General features: G+C 37.4%; 3 protein-coding genes and 2 pseudogenes across 4 annotated transcripts; 1 reads left to right on the top strand and 4 right to left on the bottom strand.

Annotated features, from left to right (window-relative positions):
• Nucleotides 1–190: 190 nt before the first annotated feature.
• On the bottom strand, nucleotides 191–5,613 carry LOC148910465 (lipase maturation factor 1-like; annotated as a pseudogene). Its single transcript, XR_016119994.1, has 11 exons — nucleotides 4,801–5,613; nucleotides 4,348–4,654; nucleotides 4,193–4,203; nucleotides 3,969–4,117; nucleotides 3,419–3,484; nucleotides 2,822–2,989; nucleotides 2,290–2,470; nucleotides 1,846–1,999; nucleotides 1,490–1,613; nucleotides 1,098–1,210; nucleotides 191–612 (listed from the first exon to the last, which is right to left on the bottom strand). The product of XR_016119994.1 is annotated as a lipase maturation factor 1-like (transcript).
• A 609-nt stretch (nucleotides 5,614–6,222) lies between these two features.
• LOC148910464 (G protein-activated inward rectifier potassium channel 3 pseudogene) lies at nucleotides 6,223–8,567 on the bottom strand (annotated as a pseudogene).
• Nucleotides 8,568–10,081: 1,514 nt separating this feature from the next.
• Nucleotides 10,082–14,143, bottom strand: LOC116293023 (dynein regulatory complex subunit 10). Its single transcript, XM_031700405.2, is given in 4 exon segments — nucleotides 10,082–11,384; nucleotides 11,868–11,939; nucleotides 12,631–12,864; nucleotides 13,241–14,143. Coding segments are annotated over 4 exon segments (1,503 nt in total). The 3' UTR covers nucleotides 10,082–11,090.
• A 108-nt stretch (nucleotides 14,144–14,251) lies between these two features.
• Nucleotides 14,252–17,296, bottom strand: LOC148910463 (GPN-loop GTPase 1-like). Its single transcript, XM_089030933.1, has 5 exons — nucleotides 17,186–17,296; nucleotides 16,122–16,360; nucleotides 15,419–15,638; nucleotides 14,809–15,052; nucleotides 14,252–14,641 (listed from the first exon to the last, which is right to left on the bottom strand). The coding sequence occupies exons 1-5, from the start codon at nucleotides 17,288–17,290 to the stop codon at nucleotides 14,328–14,330; spliced, it is 1,122 nt and encodes a 373-aa protein (XP_088887059.1). The 5' UTR covers nucleotides 17,291–17,296; the 3' UTR covers nucleotides 14,252–14,327.
• On the top strand, nucleotides 17,288–18,974 carry LOC148910462 (NADPH:adrenodoxin oxidoreductase, mitochondrial-like). The gene is made up of 4 exons (XM_089031382.1): nucleotides 17,288–17,627; nucleotides 18,104–18,199; nucleotides 18,284–18,406; nucleotides 18,900–18,974. Exons 1-4 carry the CDS (start codon nucleotides 17,421–17,423, stop codon nucleotides 18,972–18,974), a joined length of 501 nt encoding a protein of 166 aa, XP_088887508.1. The 5' UTR covers nucleotides 17,288–17,420.
• The last annotated feature ends 1,942 nt before the right edge of the window (nucleotides 18,975–20,916 follow it).

Raw genomic sequence — 20,916 nt, 5'->3', positions numbered from 1 at the left:
TGGTAGAACTGTTATACAATTTTTTACATGGTTTTCTACCATTTTTGTTCTACATAACTTTATGCATTCAAATTTTAGGAAATATTTTGTTATTTTTTGGGGTGGGTGTGGGGGTTAATATATAAGAAATCTTTATGTCTGAAAATGATATATATTAGTCAAATGTTTTATTAGATTTTTAATTGCTAGAGAAATGATTATATTAACTAATAAAGTATACTTTTGAAGTGATGTTTTTTAAATCTCTGGACGAATTAGAGCAGCAATAGCGCTATCTAGGATTGTTTCTTGACAGGAAGCTGCTTAGTTACGACAGCAAAGAATCATGCAGCAAAGATTAAAACATTAAAACCACCAAACCAAAAGCAGAGCTAATGAAAAAGCATGAGGAAGAAAAGCCTTCTGTTTTGTGGGGTTTGGAGACGGAATTAGACTTTGTTCTTCTTTTTTGGTAGTTTCCATCCCTGCATTCTAAGGTAATCCTTAAGATCCCTAAGAGACACAGGAGGGAAATAAGAACCAACTTTGGTTCTCTTCCACCAATGACCTTCACTTGCTTCTTTACTTCCAATCTTGGTGAATTGATACAGGTAATGCTCGCCACGGATATACCTGAAACCATGAGACGGATTGCACTCAAGACATTGGATAAAACTGGCATTGAACCAAAAGGGAAAGAAGTACTTACAGCCAAATGAAGTTGGACCAAGGGAAAATGAAATGAAGATTGGAGTAATGCTAATGAAAAGTTAACGAAGAACTAACGAAACGCCAACGGAGAGCTTACAGAGAACTAAAGAAAATCTAATGGAAAACCTATGGAGAGCTAATAAAGAACTAAGGAGAGACTGATAGAAACTAACTGGGAGGTAGGCAGAAAACTGAGAGCTAATGAAAAATAACAAAAATCTAGTGGAGAACCAATGAAAGAACTAACCATAACCTCAGTAAGAATGCAGTGATGAAACTGGCTGACAGAGTTAAGTAGAAGAAGGAGAGCTCAGAATATGGAAAGCAAAGACTGATCAGCAAGAAATGGAAAATGGATGGAAAATCTTAAAGCGAACCGCGTATTGACAAGCAAATGAAATACTCACTTGGGAGGAGTGTCGTTGTAGAAAGGATTGTGCGCAATCAATGAAGTACCTTGGTCATCATTAACGAGTAGTTTGGCACCAAGATGGATCAACCAAGGATTGTACTGGTAATTCTATCAATGAATGAAAAAACGAAGCATGTCAGGCATATGATACTGCTAATCAGAATATGCAGCTAATACCACAGTGACAAAGTTTAATGTCATTGCACTGAAAGACTGTGTTTAAAGTCTGAAACATTCAACAAAGCCTTCACCAACTTTTTTGGAAAATAGCTATATATTCAAATCTTAGAAATACAAGTGATGCAATGGTTCGATGTAACATGAATTCAGGTTGATTTGAATGCTGAGTACTGGAAAATTGTATTTGGTATCTTGGCGTGTTTTTACCTGGAAAGCTGCAAACCACATGAGCCAGTCAAGTCTGTAGTGATATGGTGATATCAGACATGGCCGCCGTTTAGTGTTGCCTAAAAGTTTTGGTGCCAAAAGGGACATGCTAGTAACTAGTTGTCTTTGCACAACCTGTACTTAGACTCATATATCGAGGCAATTTTTGCGCCAAAACGATTACAGAAAGATACAATTATTCAAATAGTACAAATTTTACCCTGATGAGAGTTTTTCAAGCATATTTCTTTTTTCACGCAATTAATATTAAGCACTTGCTTTACTTTGAATGGAAATTCGCTTTGCCCACCCCTTGGGTGGGGGGGGGGGGGGATGGGTGGGTGTCATATTCTCACCTTCCAAAAGCCCCGTAAGTATTAACAATCCTAAAAGAATCAAACTATGTGTTCATAGCTTGTTGAGAAGACATTAGATTCTGGACGACAGGAATACTGAGATAAGCAAGAATGAGTCCAAGCATGACCTCAAAGACCCGTCGCACACAGAGACCTAGAGAAAATAGACAAAAGAAACAATTAATGATGGATGTCAGAAGAGATTGGCAATGGGGGAGGGGTAGGGGAAAAAAGGGGTAGTAGAGGTACAAAGGAAAAAATTTATTCTACACCAGTATTCAGGTACATGGTACCTGGGTGCGCAAATAATTCACCATTTCCCTAGCTAATAGTAATCCTCACTGTTATTACCACTTCCTTTTGGCATGCATAAATTGCGCCTTTTATCTAGGCCATTAACCTTAATAAATACATTATGTAAAGTATGTATCCATTCAAGCATACCCCATGACGGCCCAAGAGCTTTTCCTGTACTTTTAGCATGCTTCAACTTCAAGACTCCTTTCTTTGCTGAGGATGAATCACTAAAAAGGAATGCTAGACTCGCATCATCTAGACACATAATGCTTGGTAGGATGGTCAGCCAGTTGAGAAAACTAAGATTTCCACTAATGATAAGAATGGCCTGAAAAATGAATATTTCAGTAGTTATGGAACTTTCAAACAGGGACTCAAGTGCAGATTTAATGAAAAGTCTGGTTTGCACACAAGCAACACAAACGATAAGCAAACATAGTATACCAAGTATACCATTAAATAAGCTGCTACACTCTAAGCTCATATCTACTAAAAAATTTAAACTCACTGAGTCAGCTATTTTTTAATTTTTTTCTTTTTTGAAGGTTGCTCCAGGGTCTTTGTCTTATGCGAGAAGATATGATTCTCCCATATTTTCAAATCTAAGCCCATCCCCCCCCCCCCCCCCTTCCCAGTTTTGCTTGCCATAGTCATTGAGAAATACCAGTCAATGTTTTACCTGGAACATAATTTGGATGATTCCACCCCAGATTCTAAGAGGTCTGTTCAGGAATATCATGAAGGGAGCCACTAGTTCCACAAAGTGATTGACAAGAGTTTCAAGGTTATGGAACACCTCTGGAGAATGATGCATGTAATAGCTTATTGGATTAGGAACTGGCTGGGTCTGAAAAAGAATAGCAATAGAAAATCAATTGTAAAGACAAAGGTGGTATCAATATGTATAGGGTAGATATATATGACAGAGCAGCCTCAACTACCCCCAATGAAGGATCAGTTTCTAAACTGATACTCTAAATTGCCTTTTTTGAACAGCAAGTGGGCTTTTGATTATTTGTGTAGGTAAGGTTCTATCTTAATAGAAGACGACATGGCAACTTCCTCCAATTAAGTTACCTGTTTTTGTCTCATTGTTGGTGGGCTACCTGTGGTCATTCCACCACAGGAAACCCAGAGACTGTTTTAAGGTATGGAGTGAAAATGTAACATAAACTTGATTTATTCAATCGTAGAGTATATGCAAAGTGGGAGGACATGATGTGACATCAAAGCAGCTTGATCTGGGGGACAAAACAAAAGAATTCCAATCTCCTACCTCGTAATGATAGTTCATGCATGTCAAGTCTCTCCAGCAACGATCTCCTCGTATCTTTATAAGACCCTGAAAGAGATTTCAAGCCAATTGTAATCATGGAATTAGGGGTGATGTAGCAATACTGCACTTAAGAGTAAATGGTTTGAACCTAGCTAGGTGTTGAAATTTGTTGTGAAATGTGATCGTCTGGGTGAGTGTAGTCTTGAGAAAGACTGTTTTTGGTGGTGACTGACGTTTCGACAAACTGAGAGAAAGTCATCTTCACAAGAGAATACTGCACTCTCTGTCTCAGCTTCAATTCCTGGACATGGCGTCACACATGCATAGAGTTTGTTAGGTCTCTCCCTTGATTCAAGGATTTTTCTTGAGGTTATCTTTTTTTCCTCCCTCTGCAAAGCATAACACACTAGTTCCAATTTGACCTTTAATCAGCCTTTAATCAGGTCAGAAGTTGTTTCAAAGTTTGATAAAATTTATAGATGTTATTATGTGATGTTTTCTGCCCTCTATATTTTTTTTTGACACTACATGATACAACAATGATACTCACGGCACCAAGCATAATTCTGAATATGAGCCATCTATAACCATAAATAACTACCCAGGGGGTAGGGGTGTGGAGTGGAACTTTCTGCAGTTTAAGAACAGGGCACATGAATATAGCAAGGAATCCTGTCTCAAGAAGCTGAGACTCCCAACCTAAAAAAGAAAAATATGACTTTTATACAAATATGTTATCTCAAAAAATGAACATCAATTTTAACCTCCACTTACCAAAGGAATACCTGTAAAATAAAATAAGTAGTGGTTAGCGTACTTTAAAATGGAGTTCAAAAAATGCAATATACCCTCCTCAGAACCTCCCCATCCACTTGGAAATTCCAATCCCCTCGGGGGGGGCATGGATATTTTTCTAGCTTGTAACTTACCATCTCTGTCCAATATTGGTAATTGAGTGGTATATTACCCACAAAGCAAATAATATGATCATGTTTGCACATCCCGATATCATTATAAACCCTGCCAAGACCATGCCGCTATATGCCAACACATCAAGATATACATCAATCTTTGACCAATCACAGAAAAGGAGGACTGACAGCACTCGTAGAAATGTCTCCCATCCTCTGCTTCCAAAGTGATTTTCAATTTGTTGCAGGTATTTGTCTGTTGGTAGGAGACCATCTTTACCTAGAAGTTGCTTGTTTTGGTGTGCAGCAATGAGGAATGCAAAAACTAAAACTAAAAAACCATGCAAAAAAAACCCAAAAAAACAATAAGAATATAAGATAATGTCTATCGCAGTCAATTCAATCTCGAGGATTTGAAGAGTAGGAATTGGTTTTCAAATGCAATAAGATAGTTTTCGTTTTCTTACTTACAGTATATGAAGCCAAGACACCTTACAAACACGATCCTAGTCAACCAGTAGGAGCCTATTTCAAGTGGAGTGCTATCAATTTGCTTTGTTTTCGACTCATCTTGCTTCGTTGAACTAGGCTTTTCTTCGTTCAGTTTCTCTCTCTTTCTCTGCCTTAAACTATTAATTTTATCCATGGTGAAAGAAATTAATCCAAGGGAAAAAAAACAAAGTTTTTTAAGGAAAAATCTAAGCCATATTTTGATGACCCTTAGTTCCATTCAATGGTTTCCACGTTTGGTCATTCCCAGGCCTCACAATCACACATCCACTTCCGGTTAAACTACATCCGGTTGTCTAAGGAGGGTACTGACTGTGTAGCGTACCAGAATATGTCTATCTACCCTATGGATGGGGATGTTTGGAATTTCCAAGGTTTTTTTATATCACTGATTAAAATATTATAACTGCTAATTTTTTAAAATTAAAAGTGTAGACAGTCGTATTCATTCCCTCTAACGCCGACACAGGAATACCAGTTAATACAACACTTGGAGGTAAAGTAGCCAAGACTGGAGTTACCTCGAGATCGTCTCTTAAAGTGAACTGGTCAAGATCAAATATTTTCATATTATAAACTATAACTGAAGCGTGATATGATTTGCATTATATAGGAATCAAACATGCTGTGTCTTTAATACAGTTGGCTACTTTTTCTCAATGGTTTCTTCAAAGCGCGTCGGCACCACGCTCAGTGCCTTTTCTCATGCGCTCATCGCAGTTTCACGTCAACAAAGGGGTGGTTGCACTCAACCAGAAACATCAGCGCGGCATGCTTCCCGAAATTTTTCACGTTCCAAAAAATAAAGAAAATAAATATTTTTCTTGTGGTTGAATTCAAAACCAAAATTGATTAACCATGAAATCTTAGGAGAATAAATCACAGCAAAAATCATAACTTTTTTTCTCTGGAAAGTTTTTTTTGTCGAAAAACTCACTGGTGCATAGCATCATGGCACCATATTCTATTGCGCATTTTCTCTCTATGTCTTTTAATTTGCCTTAAGAATTCCGCACTACAATACCTAATCCTGACCACTTTGTTGCGCTATACAAAAATAGAAGACAGGAAAATATAGGTTATTTTTAACTTTTTAAGTTTTACATTTTTATCTGAAAAGTTGCTTTGTCGAAAAACGCACTGTTGCATTGCATCATAATGGATTCCACTTTATTGCATACTTCATTCTTTCTGCCTCGAAAATTCAGCACTATAGACCTAAGTACTCCTGTCCACTTTGCTACGCTGTACGAAAACAGAAGTGAAAACACAGGCGGGTTATTTTTACTGCAGAAACTGAAAAGTTAAACCCATAGCTGAAGCGTACTCTGACGTTTGGAGACTCAATCATAGACACACTAAACAGGCAATAAAGAACGTGTATCATTTATTTGAACTTTATTAAAAACAACGCCAACAAGAAAACTTCATTTAACTACGTGAATTCTTGATTAGTTTGTGTATTTCATTTGATAATAATTCAACGGTTTTCCTGCAGTTGGGGCAGAATAATTATTGCAAGACTTATCATCCAACTATAAATATTTGATATTCACAAATTGTCACTCACTTTGGGAAATTTTAATTAAAGGTTTTTGCCGTAAGTTTTTTCCCTTTTAAAGAAACTGTTTTCATGTCGTAACTGATAAATAGATGAATTATTGGAATTAATGAATTGCTAATATGTTTTTTACTTAGTTTAGATTACAAGCAAGCGTGCAATATTAATTCGTTAAATGACTTATTTGTCAGAAATCTTACGATTCTGTGGAAAATTATATAGCAAGCCTTAAATAATGTTATCTTAACAAATATTGTATAAAGATTATAGCACAAGTGTTGATATACTTATCAATCGGATGATATTTAGCGCCTTCTTGAAAACGCCATAATCACCTTCTAATCGTTTCATTATTATTTTCATATATATTTGATATCATAGTCTACTAGTTATAATTGAAGGGTTATTGAAACTGACCGTACTTCCATTAGGAACAAGTTGGGAACTGTTACGATGAAGGGCTGCCAAGCTGGTAGCGCTGGCTGGCTTTTCTTCAAGTAGTCCTTCGTGATTATTGCAGTCAACTTGAAAATCTGCGGTTGAATGCGTAGAGTTTGTTAATGGAGAATTAGGAGGGTCCGAGTCTCCTCTATTACTCTTTAATTCATCGAGTATCTTAGCTGAACATCTTGGAGTAGGCACGGGAAATATATCATTAAATCGTCCAAAGTTGACCCGGTATGATCCATCTTTGAAATTATCACGAGAGACGATATCTTCAAATAAATGTCCCCAGTGAATTTCATCACTAAGATACGAGGTTCTCGCCTGTGTAGTCATACCTGTTGATTCAAGAATTCCTTCCAAAATAAGAACAATTTCAAAATCTAATCGTACGATATCCTCTGCGCCATAGCTATAGAAAGGAGACTCTTCATCTATTTCATGATACACTATAGCAGGTATGAATAGATTGAGTTTTTCGTCATTGACATGGTCGTGACGAAGAGATAAACTCTGTTGAAAAAACCCAATTTCTTCCCCTTCTTTAGTTAAGTGCCTTCTAATGAGCGAGGCCCGAATATGTGGTTCCAATAACGGTGTTTTACGAACGTCACCAACTCTAAACATCAAACACAGTTTATCGTCTCTCAACGCTATGACCCCATGGTTTGAAAATTTAACAGTTCTACGACGTAAATGGGGCCTTGAAAGCTTGGCAAACACTAGTCCTAGCATAGTAGTTGAAATCAAAAGTCCTACTATACATTGTAAAATTAATAATACAACTCCCTCAGGACAGTGCGGAGTGACTTGACGTCCACCATAACCAATTGTAGTTTGGGTCTCAAGAGAAAAAAGAAAGGCCGAGGTCCAGTTATCGACTTTTTCGATGCACTCCATGTCGTGATATTTTTTTCTATAGCTATATATTCCCCACCATATTGCTGCAAAAAACACCCAGCTCAATAAAAACGCTAAAGAAAATACTGCAAACACATATCTCCAACGTGCCTCGATTAACGTAGTAAAATGGTCAGCTAAGAAGAGTTGATTACGAGCTGGGACGTTGTCGGCAATGATTTGAAGATTTCCCTTTTTTGAAATTAAACGACGTTTCTCAAAGTTTCTGGACGTAGATTTTCTCTTGCCGAACTTTGTAATCCTTTCTTGTTTGACGTAAGATCCTGGCATAACTCCATCCAACTCTAGTTCCATACCCTAAGACCTCTCTGTTGTGTGTTTATGTAAAGACAGTTGACAATGGCAGTCAAGAGTTCTTTTGTACAATTCAAAAATCAGTCGATTTTTCTCTGTTCTGTCCCGTGATTGTATTCCTAATGATTGACGTATCAAGTCAATTGTTTAAACTCCACTTTGAGTTAGTTTTGTAGCCCTAACCTTGCTGTAATGTTTCGAATCGTTGTAAAGAAGAGTAAGTGAAAGACCCTCGTGCTAGTGGTGTATATGAAGGCATTTGCTGACATGAACTCAACCAAAACGAAACGCGATTGGTTACTGAAAAACTGATTTGCTGCTGTAAAAACAAAGAAAAGTGACGTGCGGGCTGTATTTACATAATGGTGGATCCAATTGTTTACAAAACCCGTAAATTAGTTAAAATATATCGCCATTTTGCCAACCTTCCTAAATATGACTTCGCAGCAGAACCTCTTTGGACTCGGTCCTAATGTCGATGACAGATGTGTTGTTGATGGGATGTAATCACGGGGCGCTGAAAGTTATGGTCATATATCTGTTACGATTTCATCAAATTTTAAAGATACACATTGGTGCATAATTAATTAATAACAATCAAAACTTGTTACAATTAAGCACCGACTGCAAAACGTCTCTTGGACGCAAACGACCTTGAAACTATTAAATCTAATCTAGAAAAAGACAGATGCCTCTTTCGTTACGCGTTTGAACTGGAGGGGTCATTACAATTATGATATACGATAACTGTTACAATTCATTACCATCTAAATCATCTTAGATGGAGTTTATTCTTAAGTTACCCTATCAAGATGGGCCCATCTTAAACGCAAGTTATTGTTAATTAGGATATTAGTTTCAAGTCAGCAGGAATAATCCAAAGCAATTTGTCTCTCAGTAACACATAATCTTGTAGTTAGAAACGTTGGGGCTTATCCAACATGAATCTTTTAGCAAGTATTAGACTAAAAAACCCACAAACAAACCAAAATTAGGAAAACAATCTGAATTACAAACTAAAATAGAAGTTACAGTTACAATGACAACACATTGTCAAAAAAGTAATCCAGAATGTATCTGCTAAGAATATTATGTTGAGACCAGTCTAAAGTCCCCATGCATATCGTGTCGTGGCGTTGGTAATATTCTAAACAGTAGCTTGAAGGTTGAGGAATATTCTAGTAACTACCCTCCTCTAGCGACAATTATCCTAATATAGAATCTTGTCAGTGCCTAAGTATAACAACACGCAGAGATGTTTGACCACAAAACGTTGTGGCAACAAACAACCTACACTATGAGAATGGCGAAACTATTATGAAATATTTATAAGAAAAGGTAAACACACATAAACGTTACGTACTGTAGAATATTGAAAAGAAAAACAAAAGAAGGAAAAAGGAAACAGAAAGAAAGAAAAGAAAAAATGGAAGCAGAGAAAAATAACTTTGAAAAAGCGCAATATCGACTATGAAAAAACTTTGAAATTTTTCATTGTATTGGAGGTTTTTCACTTCGAGTTCCGAAAATTAGCAAGAAAGTATTATTTGTCTAAATATGATAGTTTCCTCTATAGTTTCAAATCTGACCATTATCATCTACACAATATACTCCCCATGACCTCCTTCATCATCATCATCATCACCCACATTATCATCAAAAGCATTAACCTTATCATCACCAACATTGTCGTCATCGTCACTACCATCATCACTACCATCATCATAATCATCATCACCACCATCATCATAATCATCATCACTACCATCATCACTACCATCATCATCATCACTACCATCAATCATCATCATCACTACCATCATCCTAATCATCATCATAATCATCATCACTACCATCATCATCATCACTACCATCATCCTAATCATCATCATCATCACTACCATCATCACTACCATCATCATAATCATCATCACTACCATCATCATCACTACCATCATCCTAATCATCATCATCATCACTACCATCATCATAATCATCACTACCATCATCATAATCATCATCATCACCACCATCATCATAATCATCATCACTACCATCATCACTACCATCATCATAATCATCATCACCACCATCATCATAATAATCATCACTACCATCATCACTACCATCATCACTACCATCATCATAATAATCATCACTACCATCATCATAATCATCATCACTACCATCATCACTACCATCATCATAATAATCATCACTACCATCATCATAATCATCATCACCACCATCATCATAATAATCATCATAATCATCATCACCACCATCATCATAATAATCATCACTACCATCATCATAATCATCATCACTACCATCATCACTACCATCATCATAATCATCATCACCACCATTATAGTCATTGCCATCATCATCATCACCATCATCATCCATATCATCATTGCCTTCCATCGACCCCCATTATCATCATCATTGACAGTACCATGCATCATGCATCAGTTGACCACCATCAACTTTAGTACCAACATGTTCCACTATTTCTTTGCACTGGTAAAAAACGTTTTGCGCATCATGAAAAAATATTTCTTAAAATTTTAATACACACTGCTTGACCTACTAATTTTACAAGGCTATTATTATGATACGTTATTCTAATATTCTAAACAAGATATTTCATGTTTTTCATTCTCGTTCTTATAGTGTTCTACCGCGAAACTATAAAATACGAACCAATCGTTACATCGATTTTTTTTACATCCAGTAGAGAATTTCGTCAGTACTGGTCATTTTTCTTTATGGTATGACATAGGAATGGCTTTCAGTCAGAACCAATCAAAGTCTGAGAAAACGGGCCTTATCCAATCACGATTCTTCGATTAAAAAGCCAGTTGAGAGTAAGAGAGCCCAGTGATATTCTCAAGTACGCTCAGTATTTAAGAATCTTAGAAGGAAAAACTTCATACTATACAGTAATTCGGCGATAAAAATTTCTTCCCGACGTGTTTTACGATAAACACGACCAGAGTAAATTTTTGGCGCCAAGAATATCGACCTTCTATTTTTTCTTCCCTTTTCCACTTTTCTTCCCTTTTTTGCCTTTCTTTCCTTTCTTCTTCTTCTTCTGTAGTGCTTTTCTCGCCTTGTGTGCGCGCCACATTGCTTGGATGAGTCTAGCGGCGCGAATCTTCATATTCAGCTCACGTTCGGCGGCTTCAGCTCTCTCTTTGGCTATCCTCCTTTCTTCAACGATTTGAAGGTATTCTTTTTCAAGGGTTTTGAATCGTTCCTCGAGTTCTTGTAGCTGTTTCTTTTCTTCAGTGTAAACAACATCTAAAGCATCAAACTCATCCTACAGAATAAACCAATAAATTAGTATTAATTTTATAATGTTAAGCCAAGGTTAACTAAATATTCATGACTAGAGAGTCATTGAACGATGTTGACCCCATATACCTTCAACTCTAAATATCAACCTACTTGCACTCTCCGTTCAACAACAAAGTCACTACTTTCTTCAAAACTGTATCATCTAAAATTATATGGCCATCGCCCTTTTCTGTTGCTACTCCTGAACTTTGGAATTGACTGCCTCTATAAATTAGAAACGCTACTAATCTCTCCAATTTTAAATCTGAACTGAAAACCTACTTGTTCAAATTAGCTTTTAATTTGTAGTTAGAATAGTGTGTATATATATTTTTTCATACATACTTGTAATTATTCCTACAAGCGCTTAGAACAGACTGGAAAGCGCTCAACCAAATGCATTATTATTGTTATCATTATTAATTGTTGACAGGAATTTCATGAATTATGCAGAGTCAAAACATACCTGGCGTTCTCCCATATCGCTGTCAAACTTTTGGATCCAGTTTTCTACTTCAGTTTCAATTTTGTACTTGCGCTGCAAAGAAAACAAAAAAAGTGATGAGTCAACGTAGATCCACCTTAGACCTAGACAAAATAAATGTACATTCTTAGAGATGCTATTCCCTGACATTTTTTCAGGAAATCCTGAGCTGGAAGAATGTTCGTATAGGTACCTATGCAACCACCCTTAGGTCTGACGGCCCTAGAGGAATAGCACATTTGAATATGAAAAAGATCTACAGACCTTGGACAATCGCACCAGAGCCAGGCTCCAATTAAGTAAAAGCCCAAAGATTAAATCGTATTTAAAAATTAATTTTTGAGTTGGATGAAAAACTGGAGAACTCAGTGAAAAACCCTTAAAGCACAGGAGAACCAACAAGCAACTCAAGTCACATGACAAGGACCATGGGAAATGAACTGCGTCACATTGGTGAGTGATGGTGCATTAGTGGTGCACATCACCCGTGCTCCCAGTGAAAGTAACATTGAAAAGAGGAAGAAAGAGAGAAGTAACTTAGTTTGCACCTTCAAACTACCCCTGGTAATGGGCCTGTTCAATAATTGAATAAGCGAGCAGAAGCCATGGTGTATGGAGACCACAAGGTAGAGGCACATACAGCCTTCACAGGGAGTGGCTAAGGAGGGATAACAATTATTGATATTCACTTGAACTTCCTGTGGATTAGGAGGGGGTGGACTTGTGCCCCCAAAAAGGTACATACCTTCCTAAGAGCAAGTTCACTAGCTCTGTGAGCTGCTCTTTCAGTATCAAGCTTCTTTTTCTGTTCAATTATTTCTTGCTGTAGTTTTGATTTCTTTCCGTCAGAGTTCTTCATTTCAGCTGTCTCCTGTTTGCTTGCCTCATTGACAACCCTTCTGTTCTGTTCCTCTGAATTGCTATCTATTGTGTATATATCATTCTTGAGTTTGCGGATCATCTCATTCCTTTTTGAAATCTAGGGGCAAAAATTTTCATTAGTTAGTATTAGAACATTAGAATTATGACCTTCAAACACCAAATTTTATTGAACACCAAAACAACCTTTTGGGTGCCATTAAAGTCATTAAACTGCCTTAAATGAAGTGAGAAGATTCGTGCTCTTGCACATTGGCTATTGTTAAAATAGCCAATGTGCAAGAGCACGAATCTTTAGCATGGAAATAATTTCCAATTTTCTTCCACGCAAACTTTGTAATCTCGTTCTTTCTCTGACCCCCTATCCCTCGGAAATTCCAAATTTCTCTGTTGGGGGGGGGGGGGGGGAGTAGGTACGGATAATTTCTGAAACTGCACATCATCTGTTAATATATTAATTAGGATAATCTAGTTACCTCATTGTCTTTATCATCAACAGCTTTCTGTAGTTCTTCCTGTAGTTTGTTAGCAATGGCCCTCGACTTTTTTTCTCTTTCCATCACGGTCTTCAAATAGAAACTTCTATCCTTAACCTCACTTGGTGTTGTCAGTAGTCTCTCAAACAAAATCGCACGCAGGATTAAAAGTTCATCAATCATTGAGTTAGCTTCCACAGAGCGCTCTCTTCTTTCTTTCTTCAAGGCTGTTATAGCTGTAGGATTGGTAGAAAACATTCGAAGGACAGTCCTAATAGAGTTTTGTACAAGGAGACCCAAATGTTGAAGTCTATCAACATCGACTTCACTACCATCACTTTCGCGGTCTTTTGTCAAATCTTCCTTCTGTGAAAGCCCACTAGCACTTGCTAAAGAACTATGACGGCTTGTTTTGGCAGCCTCCGTTATGGGAAGGTCATACTCTTTTTCATTTATGTCTTCAGAAGCGAGACTCGACTTTCTTGATGAACCAGGAGTTTGAAATCTGATTTGTAGTGGTGTTGTTTAACGATTTCGTTTTTGATCCAACTCATATCGTGCCAGACCCTTTCTGTAAGCATTTTGTAATCTGTCGTGTTCCTTTAATACAGAACACAAGTCTGATCCTAAAATAACAGAGAAGCGGTCGAGATTTTCAGTAATATACGGAAGCAAAGTGACGACCTCGATTCTTCGAATAGTTTCATCAGCAACAGCGACGACTCGTTGTGCTTCGACTGAAGTGAGCTTTTTCCTAACAGGATCAAGAACTTTTAGCGGATCATTCCCTTCTTTAGGCTTTGCTTTAGGCTTTTCTTTGACTTTTAGATTAAGGTTTTCAAAGCTTGAGGCTAAAGAAGCAGTTGTTTCTGCTCTAGCGGAATGAGCGACCGCCGCCGGCATCTTTGGACACCTTTCTGATGTCCTCTGGTCGGCATGACAACGGTATCAACCAAGAACCCTGATCTTACACAGGTAACCCAGCAGGCAAAAAAAAAAAACAATCAGAAATCGTTCTACTTCACTTTATTTACTTATAGTAAAAAAAAAACAAATAAATATATGACAACCAGGAGATTTTTTGTTATTAGTTATCACCCTTTTTATCTAATTGTTCTTTCTTTGTTGATTCATCCAAGAATCTCTTGAATGATTCATATTCTTTTTTCTCTTCTTCATTTTCTTCCTCAATGTTCATGTCATCATCATCATCATTATCATCATCATCAAGATTGATTCCAAACGAGACTCCTGACGGCATGGGCTGTGATGACAAAAGTGAAGAGCTACCCTTCAGGGGAACAGTTTTCCCTTCTCCCAAGTCTTTCTGAAGTTTTTCTAGCTGTTCTTGTTTTTCCTTCTCAGCCTTGGCCACTTTTTCTGCCTTTAATCTTTCATATTCTTAAAATTAAAATAACATTTTAAACATTAGCAGTTTTGTCAACATCACAATTGACATCTTAATCAGCCATTTGGCATATTTTTTAGCCATTTTTCAAATTTTCAAATTAAGGTCACATTTATTCAATGAGTGAACTGTTACATGATTTTATGAATAACAAGTTTACCTGGCTTATATTCCTTTTCATATTCATCAACAGCTTTACCAATTGCATCAATAAATTCATCCATGCCAGCTCCAGTCATAGACGACACACCAACAGTTCGTAGATTTTGATAGAACTCATCTAGGACAAGGCTCATGGATCTTGTCAGACTTGACATGTATGTTGTATCTTGAGCTAAGGCTTCTTGGAAGACTTCAAAATCTTGCATCCATTCTATTGCAAAACTGTGGTCAACAATGTCTGTCTGTCAAATCAAAATCAATAGAAAATATGAGAAGAAAAGCCTTAGTAATGAAGAAGAATTTCTTATAAATGGCAGCTTAGAAAATAGCATCCAACTTTGGCCAATCAGGAGCAAGCATGAATGCCAAGATTTGATTATATCTGACAGAAAATTTAGATGTTATCAACAACCCTGGAAATAAAAGATTGTGATTGGCTGAGGTCAATAAGCTAATTATCATGCTCTCTCCTGATTGGCTCCAGCTTTCACTCTACATTGTAATTGGTTAAATTTGTAAAAGTGGTCCCTGTAGAGTGTCTCCACAGTAATCACATATATTTGCTGCAAAAATAAATTCTTTTCTTGAATGTAATTAAATCCTTGTACCTTATTCATGACAGCAATAAATGGTAGTTTAGACTTGTATAAGATACTGCAAGCATAGAGCATATTGGACATGAAGGTCACAGGATTGGTACTTCTTACAGTATCTATTATATACACAACTATTGTAGGGAATGATGAAGCAAGTGCCTCAGTAATGATGGACCCTGACGCTGACCAAGTAAATACTTCTATCTGTCCAGGAGTGTCAAATACTGCATACCTGGATGAAGTATGGAAAAAACACAGGTTATACAATGTATTGATAGAGGATCAAGGTTACTAAGAGATAGAAAAACAAGGAGTGAAAGAGGGAAGGAAGGAAGAATGGAATGAAGGAAGGATGAAAGGAAGGAGAGAGGAATTAAGGAAGGATGAAAGGAAGGATGAAAGGAAGGAGGGGATTGGGAATAGAGAGGAGTGAGGAAGGGAGAGGTGAAGGGAAGAATGAAGAGAGGAATACTTGGAGGGAAGGAAGTAAAGAAAGAAGTAAGAAAGGCCCTTCTCTCCATGCTCTGTTTTAAGAGTATTCAAAGCTGAAGGTACGCAGGTTAGAAAGAAATCAAAATTGATGTGGAGATCCTGAGGATCGAACTGTGGACCTCAAGCTCTGAAGGTCATGCACTAACCAACAACTTAGAAATGCCTAATCCTTAAAGGAAGGGAGAGAGGGAGTGAGTGTGGGAGTGAGAGGATAAAAACTTACTGATATTCCTTTCCCTTTTTCTCCAAGAAGTTCATGACCTGATCAAATCTTGTGGCAAACAGATTCAATGATGTGATAATACCACCGTTAGGACCAAGTTTAAACTGTTTCATCACTTCTTTATAATTCACAGTATCTCTAATGTCAATATTTGCAGGGTATGGCACTTCATGTACAGCAGGGTCCAGGTTGACTACATATGGTGGAGTTTTCTTGGAATGAAGGTGTGCTGTCAGTCTCTAAATATAGTAAAAAAAAGTTTGTTAGACATTCATACTCCATTTACAGGGCTTTTCAATTCCATCTGCAAAATTGTGAAAAAAAAATTCAAGACATAATAGAGTTTTGGTGGACGCCAATCAAATATCTCTAAAACTAAGACGCAGTAATATTAATAATAATAAGAAGAAGAAGAATGGGGTTCTTATATAGCGCATTTCACATGGTCTCAATGCGCTTTACAATTTTGACAAGTGGAGGACTTTACGGGCTGCATATTAAGGCCCTATTGGCAGCCCTGCATCGTACAATCGTGAGTATGAATTTTCAGTAGATTAGTATTATGCCTCCAAATAAGCCTGAAGCGAGATGACGTTTTACCCCCGTCTCTAGACCATAATCCTTTTCACACTGCTTTTGTTCTTTAATTATCACTATTGTTCCTGTATTCTCTAAGGAATCAAAAATTTTCGGAGTCGGGGGTAAAACGTCATCTCGCTTCAGGCTTATTGGAATAGGCTGTTGAACCAGGACACAATCCCCTACTCTTATACGAATAATTCAACAGGTTCTTTTATGTCCCCCATTTACTGTAGGTTAGGTTAGGAAGGGTTGGGAGAATGGGCCGCGGTTTAAGTCCTTGTCCGAGAAGACTTGAAGGTCTAACCATTATATAATAGGATATTATTGGTAGTAGTATGAGTATTATAAACTTTTAATTGCGAATGATTCCAAGTGACAGATCACGTGTCAACATCTTTAATATAATGTTCAAGCGATTATTTTCAAATCTACGCGTTCTAAACACCTATACCAACCCCAAGAAAGAAAGACAAGAAGCTTACCTGTACGAAGGTAGTTTTTCCAGACCCCGCCATGCCGAGAACGATAATACAAGCAGGTTTCTTTGTCGAAGAACCTTCGTCTGCTCCTCCACTTGCAGCCGCCATATTGAAAATTACCCATAACACAGCTGGGTCGTGGTTCCAGTGGTCTGGGAACTAGTCAAGTGACCCATTAATAGAGGCGTTCGTTACTTAGGGTCCAATGTAATGTTCCAAGCAGTTAAATTATCGTAAAATGAGATCGACTGTAGCAATTAAACAATTATTTAATCAAGGATTTTACCGCTCGAGGACTAAATACTCAAACATTCGTATTATTTATAGACATTTTAGTTGCTCATCTAGTGGGTCTGGTTCGCCCAGGCAAAGCTCTCAGAATCCTCGAGTGTGCATTGTTGGAGCGGGTCCTGCTGGATTCTATACTGCACAGCAGATACTCAAGGTTAGTAGCATTAGTCTTTATTAGATAGTCATTATCATCTACTACACCGCGTAGGAATTGTTATGTAATTACACAGGAAGCCCATTCTAAGACATTTCACTTCTTATTATAGCTGTGCTAATGTTTTTTACACCTAATCTTTTTGAACTTTTTCTCAAAAATATTCCAAAAAACTTCTTTTGAGATGTTTTATTTTTAAGTGAATGTACAGGGTTATCACTTGTAAAGCATCATATCTACTATTGCCTATATTTATTATACTCATTATCTAAGGCCTAGAGCAACGTCGAACTTTCCATGCGCCGAACTTAATTACACTAAAGAATACCGCCTCATTATCACCTGATATCCATTGTTTTTAATGAGTTTGGTGCATGGAAAGTCCGATGTTTGCCCTAGGCCTAATTTTCCATAAGTTTAAAGGAGGTGAGTAAAGTAACGGAATGCATAACAGTGCAAAATTTCTTTCATTTCAGTCACATGATTCAGTCCATGTAGATATAATTGAGCGTTTACCAATTCCGTTTGGTCTTGCAAGATTCGGCATCGCACCAGACCATCCAGAAACAAAGGTTTGCATAATATGCTTCAATTAATTTTGATTTATTCATTTTATTCTTTTATTGATTCTTTTCTCTCTCTCTCTCTCTCTGTAGAACTGCATCAACCAATTCACTACAACTGCTTTGTCAGAAAGATGCTCATTTTATGGGAACATTAATGTTGGGAAAGACGTCAAAGTCAGTGACCTACAGCAAGCTTATGATTCAGTTGTCCTGGTACTAAACTCCTGAATAAGTTCAAATACCGTAGTAGTATGACACCTATTTCAAAAAAAGGTGGTCAGAGCAAAAGGAGTACAGGGAGAGGTCATTTCCAAGAGAGAACGAAATTATGGGTCTAACCTAAGCATTCATGACACCAGCGTCTTCAAAATGGGTTCATTAACTTACAAACGTCATTGAATCTTCAAATACATTTTTTTAAAGCTCCACGTTCTTGAAGAAAATATAAAAAGCAGAAAACAAACGAAGCAGAAGAAGAAGAAAACAAGATATTTCCATGATTCTGGCTCTTGGAGTGACGTGACCGTTGCACTGGCAAACTTTTTGAATAAGAATCTAAAAAAACTGAAAAAATGCTTATATAGAGGATAGAGAGTACACTAGGTGCACTATTTTTTTTTTACTGGAATTTCAGGGGAAGGGGTGGGTCATGACAGGTGCTATATAATAACTCAAACCATTTGCAACCCTTTTGTGGATATGACAGTGTTATGGAGCAGAAGATGGACAGAGACGGGATCCCAGGCGAGGTTATGTCTATGTGTATATTGATTGTTTATAGAATAGTAAATGACATAAAAAAGGACAATGGACCAGGGAGGCGCACTTTCAAAAACGTTGATGTTGTTTTGGCGGGTGGGTCAGTGCCTGAGGGATACATGTGAAAATTGTACTGGACTGGTATGATGAAACTGAGTGGTAAATGGTGGTTGTCAGGGTCTCTTGAAATTTATTGTATATTAGCAAAGGTATTGACTACAGAAAGCTCTTAGATTAGGAAAAATGGTTTAAGACTTTTGAATGTTTTTCAGGCTTTAGATGGAGGTTATGCAGCCGAGCTTTTGTTGGTGGTATAATGGAGCTACCAGAAAAATTGAAGTAGTAAATAAAATGATCATCACTATATGTGCTTGGCATAAAGGGTCAAAGGGAGGGATTGTGCAGAGATATAGGAGTGGACTCGCCCTCCCCCCTCCCCTTGTGAAAAGCGGATGTTATTGAAGCACAACGGAAGCACCAACAATCTAAGTGAATGATGGGTTAAATTTAGAATTTTATTTGGTTTCAATTCAATGAGCGGTTGAGATTGTACACTTGTATTGCAAGCAGCATGAAACTGTCTTTATCCTTTCATGATGGCCCTCTTTTTCAAAACCCTAAAGCCACACTTGGATTTCGCATCATTCTATTTTTCTATTGATATTCTCTAATTTATTCCATTAACCTGGAAGTTGTCTCAGAGCTGAGCCAGAGAAAGCGTCATCCTTGGACAAGGAAAGTGCTCTGGATGTGGCAAGGATCCTTTTGTCTCCAATCAGTGTATTGAGGTAAAGTTAGAAGTTAGAGGAGGTTGGGCTTACCTGTGGTATTCTACCACAGGTTCGACAAAAAATGATTAAAGAATGTACATGTCTGTGGTAGGCCAGCAATAACTTTTATTTTCAGAGATCAAAAATGTAAATTTCAGCAAACAGGATCTGTGACACATGCCTATTGAGGCTTGTGAAGTTGAGCACCAAAGTAAAGGACTGTGTACACTTGTGGAAGAAAAGGCCCTTTACAGGTAATGATCATTCATCTTATCCTAACAACCCATGACATCACCATCAACCTCGCCATTATAAACATCATTGCCATCTAATCACTCTCATCACATTGTTCAACATGGGACATATCCGCACCAAATGAAAGAATATTGTCACCTTGTCAAACATCATCACCACACGCTTTATCAATATCATCAATACACCAAATTAACTCCACCTATGCTGTTTTTGCCAGGTTGCCTTTACGTCAAGGAAAACGAGAGTTAACAAAATAGCAGGGAAAAGGGCAAGTGTTCCCTCCTGAGACCTGAAGCCAAATGAAAGAAGTTGCTTCCCAGTAGTTATCATCAGCCAAGATAAGCATTCTTCTACCACTTCCTGCATTACTTTAATTGCGATTCTGTTCCTCTGACCTTTGTTCTAATGTTTCAGACACTCTGTACATTACCCGTTTGCGAGTTACTATAAAATGAAAGTAAGCAGAAATTCTTGAAGGTACATTTGATTTCAGAACTTCCAAGATCACGTAAAACGGTTACAGAATTGATGTACAAAATTGCCCTTGTAAAGATGAGGGCATGGTGAAATATGGACCGCTAAAAACACCTCTTTATATACCCCCACCAAGCCCATCATAACAGACCGCCCCTGATTAGCCTATGTATCCCCAATCTAAAAGCCATGCACTTTCACCTTATCTCTTTGTAGTCTTTACGTTTAAAGAGAGAAATACTCCTCAAGAGACATGAACGGCGTCTCCAGGCAACACTGGAATGGCGAGTCAAGTTTTTTACGGAGTCCAGTGGAAATTTGTGCAATGATGATGGGTCACCGTGTTGAAGATAGCGTGAGAAATAAAAAAACTCGTGAGGTATGTTTATCACTTTTTTTATGGTGTAGCAACCATAAGACTGTTGAAATATAATCCCAAAGGACATAAAATTGTATTTGTATTTC

This window comes from Actinia tenebrosa, unplaced genomic scaffold, assembly GCF_029948245.1.
Source record: "Actinia tenebrosa isolate PJP-AT-01 unplaced genomic scaffold, QUT_ActTen_1.0 PGA_scaffold16__25_contigs__length_10494907, whole genome shotgun sequence".
NCBI classification, from domain to species: Eukaryota; Metazoa; Cnidaria; class Anthozoa; order Actiniaria; family Actiniidae; genus Actinia; species Actinia tenebrosa.
This window is presented reverse-complemented; position numbering and strand designations above follow the sequence as displayed.

Bases quoted from the DNA above. Each gene is read 5' to 3' on its own strand.
- LOC148910462 (XM_089031382.1), top strand. From the start codon at position 17,421: ATGAGATCGACTGTAGCAATTAAACAATTATTTAATCAAGGATTTTAC. The intron at 17,628-18,103 runs GTTAGTAGCATT...CTTTCATTTCAG, and splicing joins CTGCACAGCAGATACTCAAG to TCACATGATTCAGTCCATGT. The intron at 18,407-18,899 runs GTACTAAACTCC...TGGATATGACAG, and splicing joins CTTATGATTCAGTTGTCCTG to TGTTATGGAGCAGAAGATGG.
- LOC148910463 (XM_089030933.1), bottom strand. From the start codon at position 17,290: ATGGCGGCTGCAAGTGGAGGAGCAGACGAAGGTTCTTCGACAAAGAAA. The intron at 16,361-17,185 runs GTAAGCTTCTTG...TACTATATTTAG, and splicing joins GAAAAACTACCTTCGTACAG to AGACTGACAGCACACCTTCA. The intron at 15,639-16,121 runs GTAAGTTTTTAT...TACTTCATCCAG, and splicing joins AAAAAGGGAAAGGAATATCA to GTATGCAGTATTTGACACTC.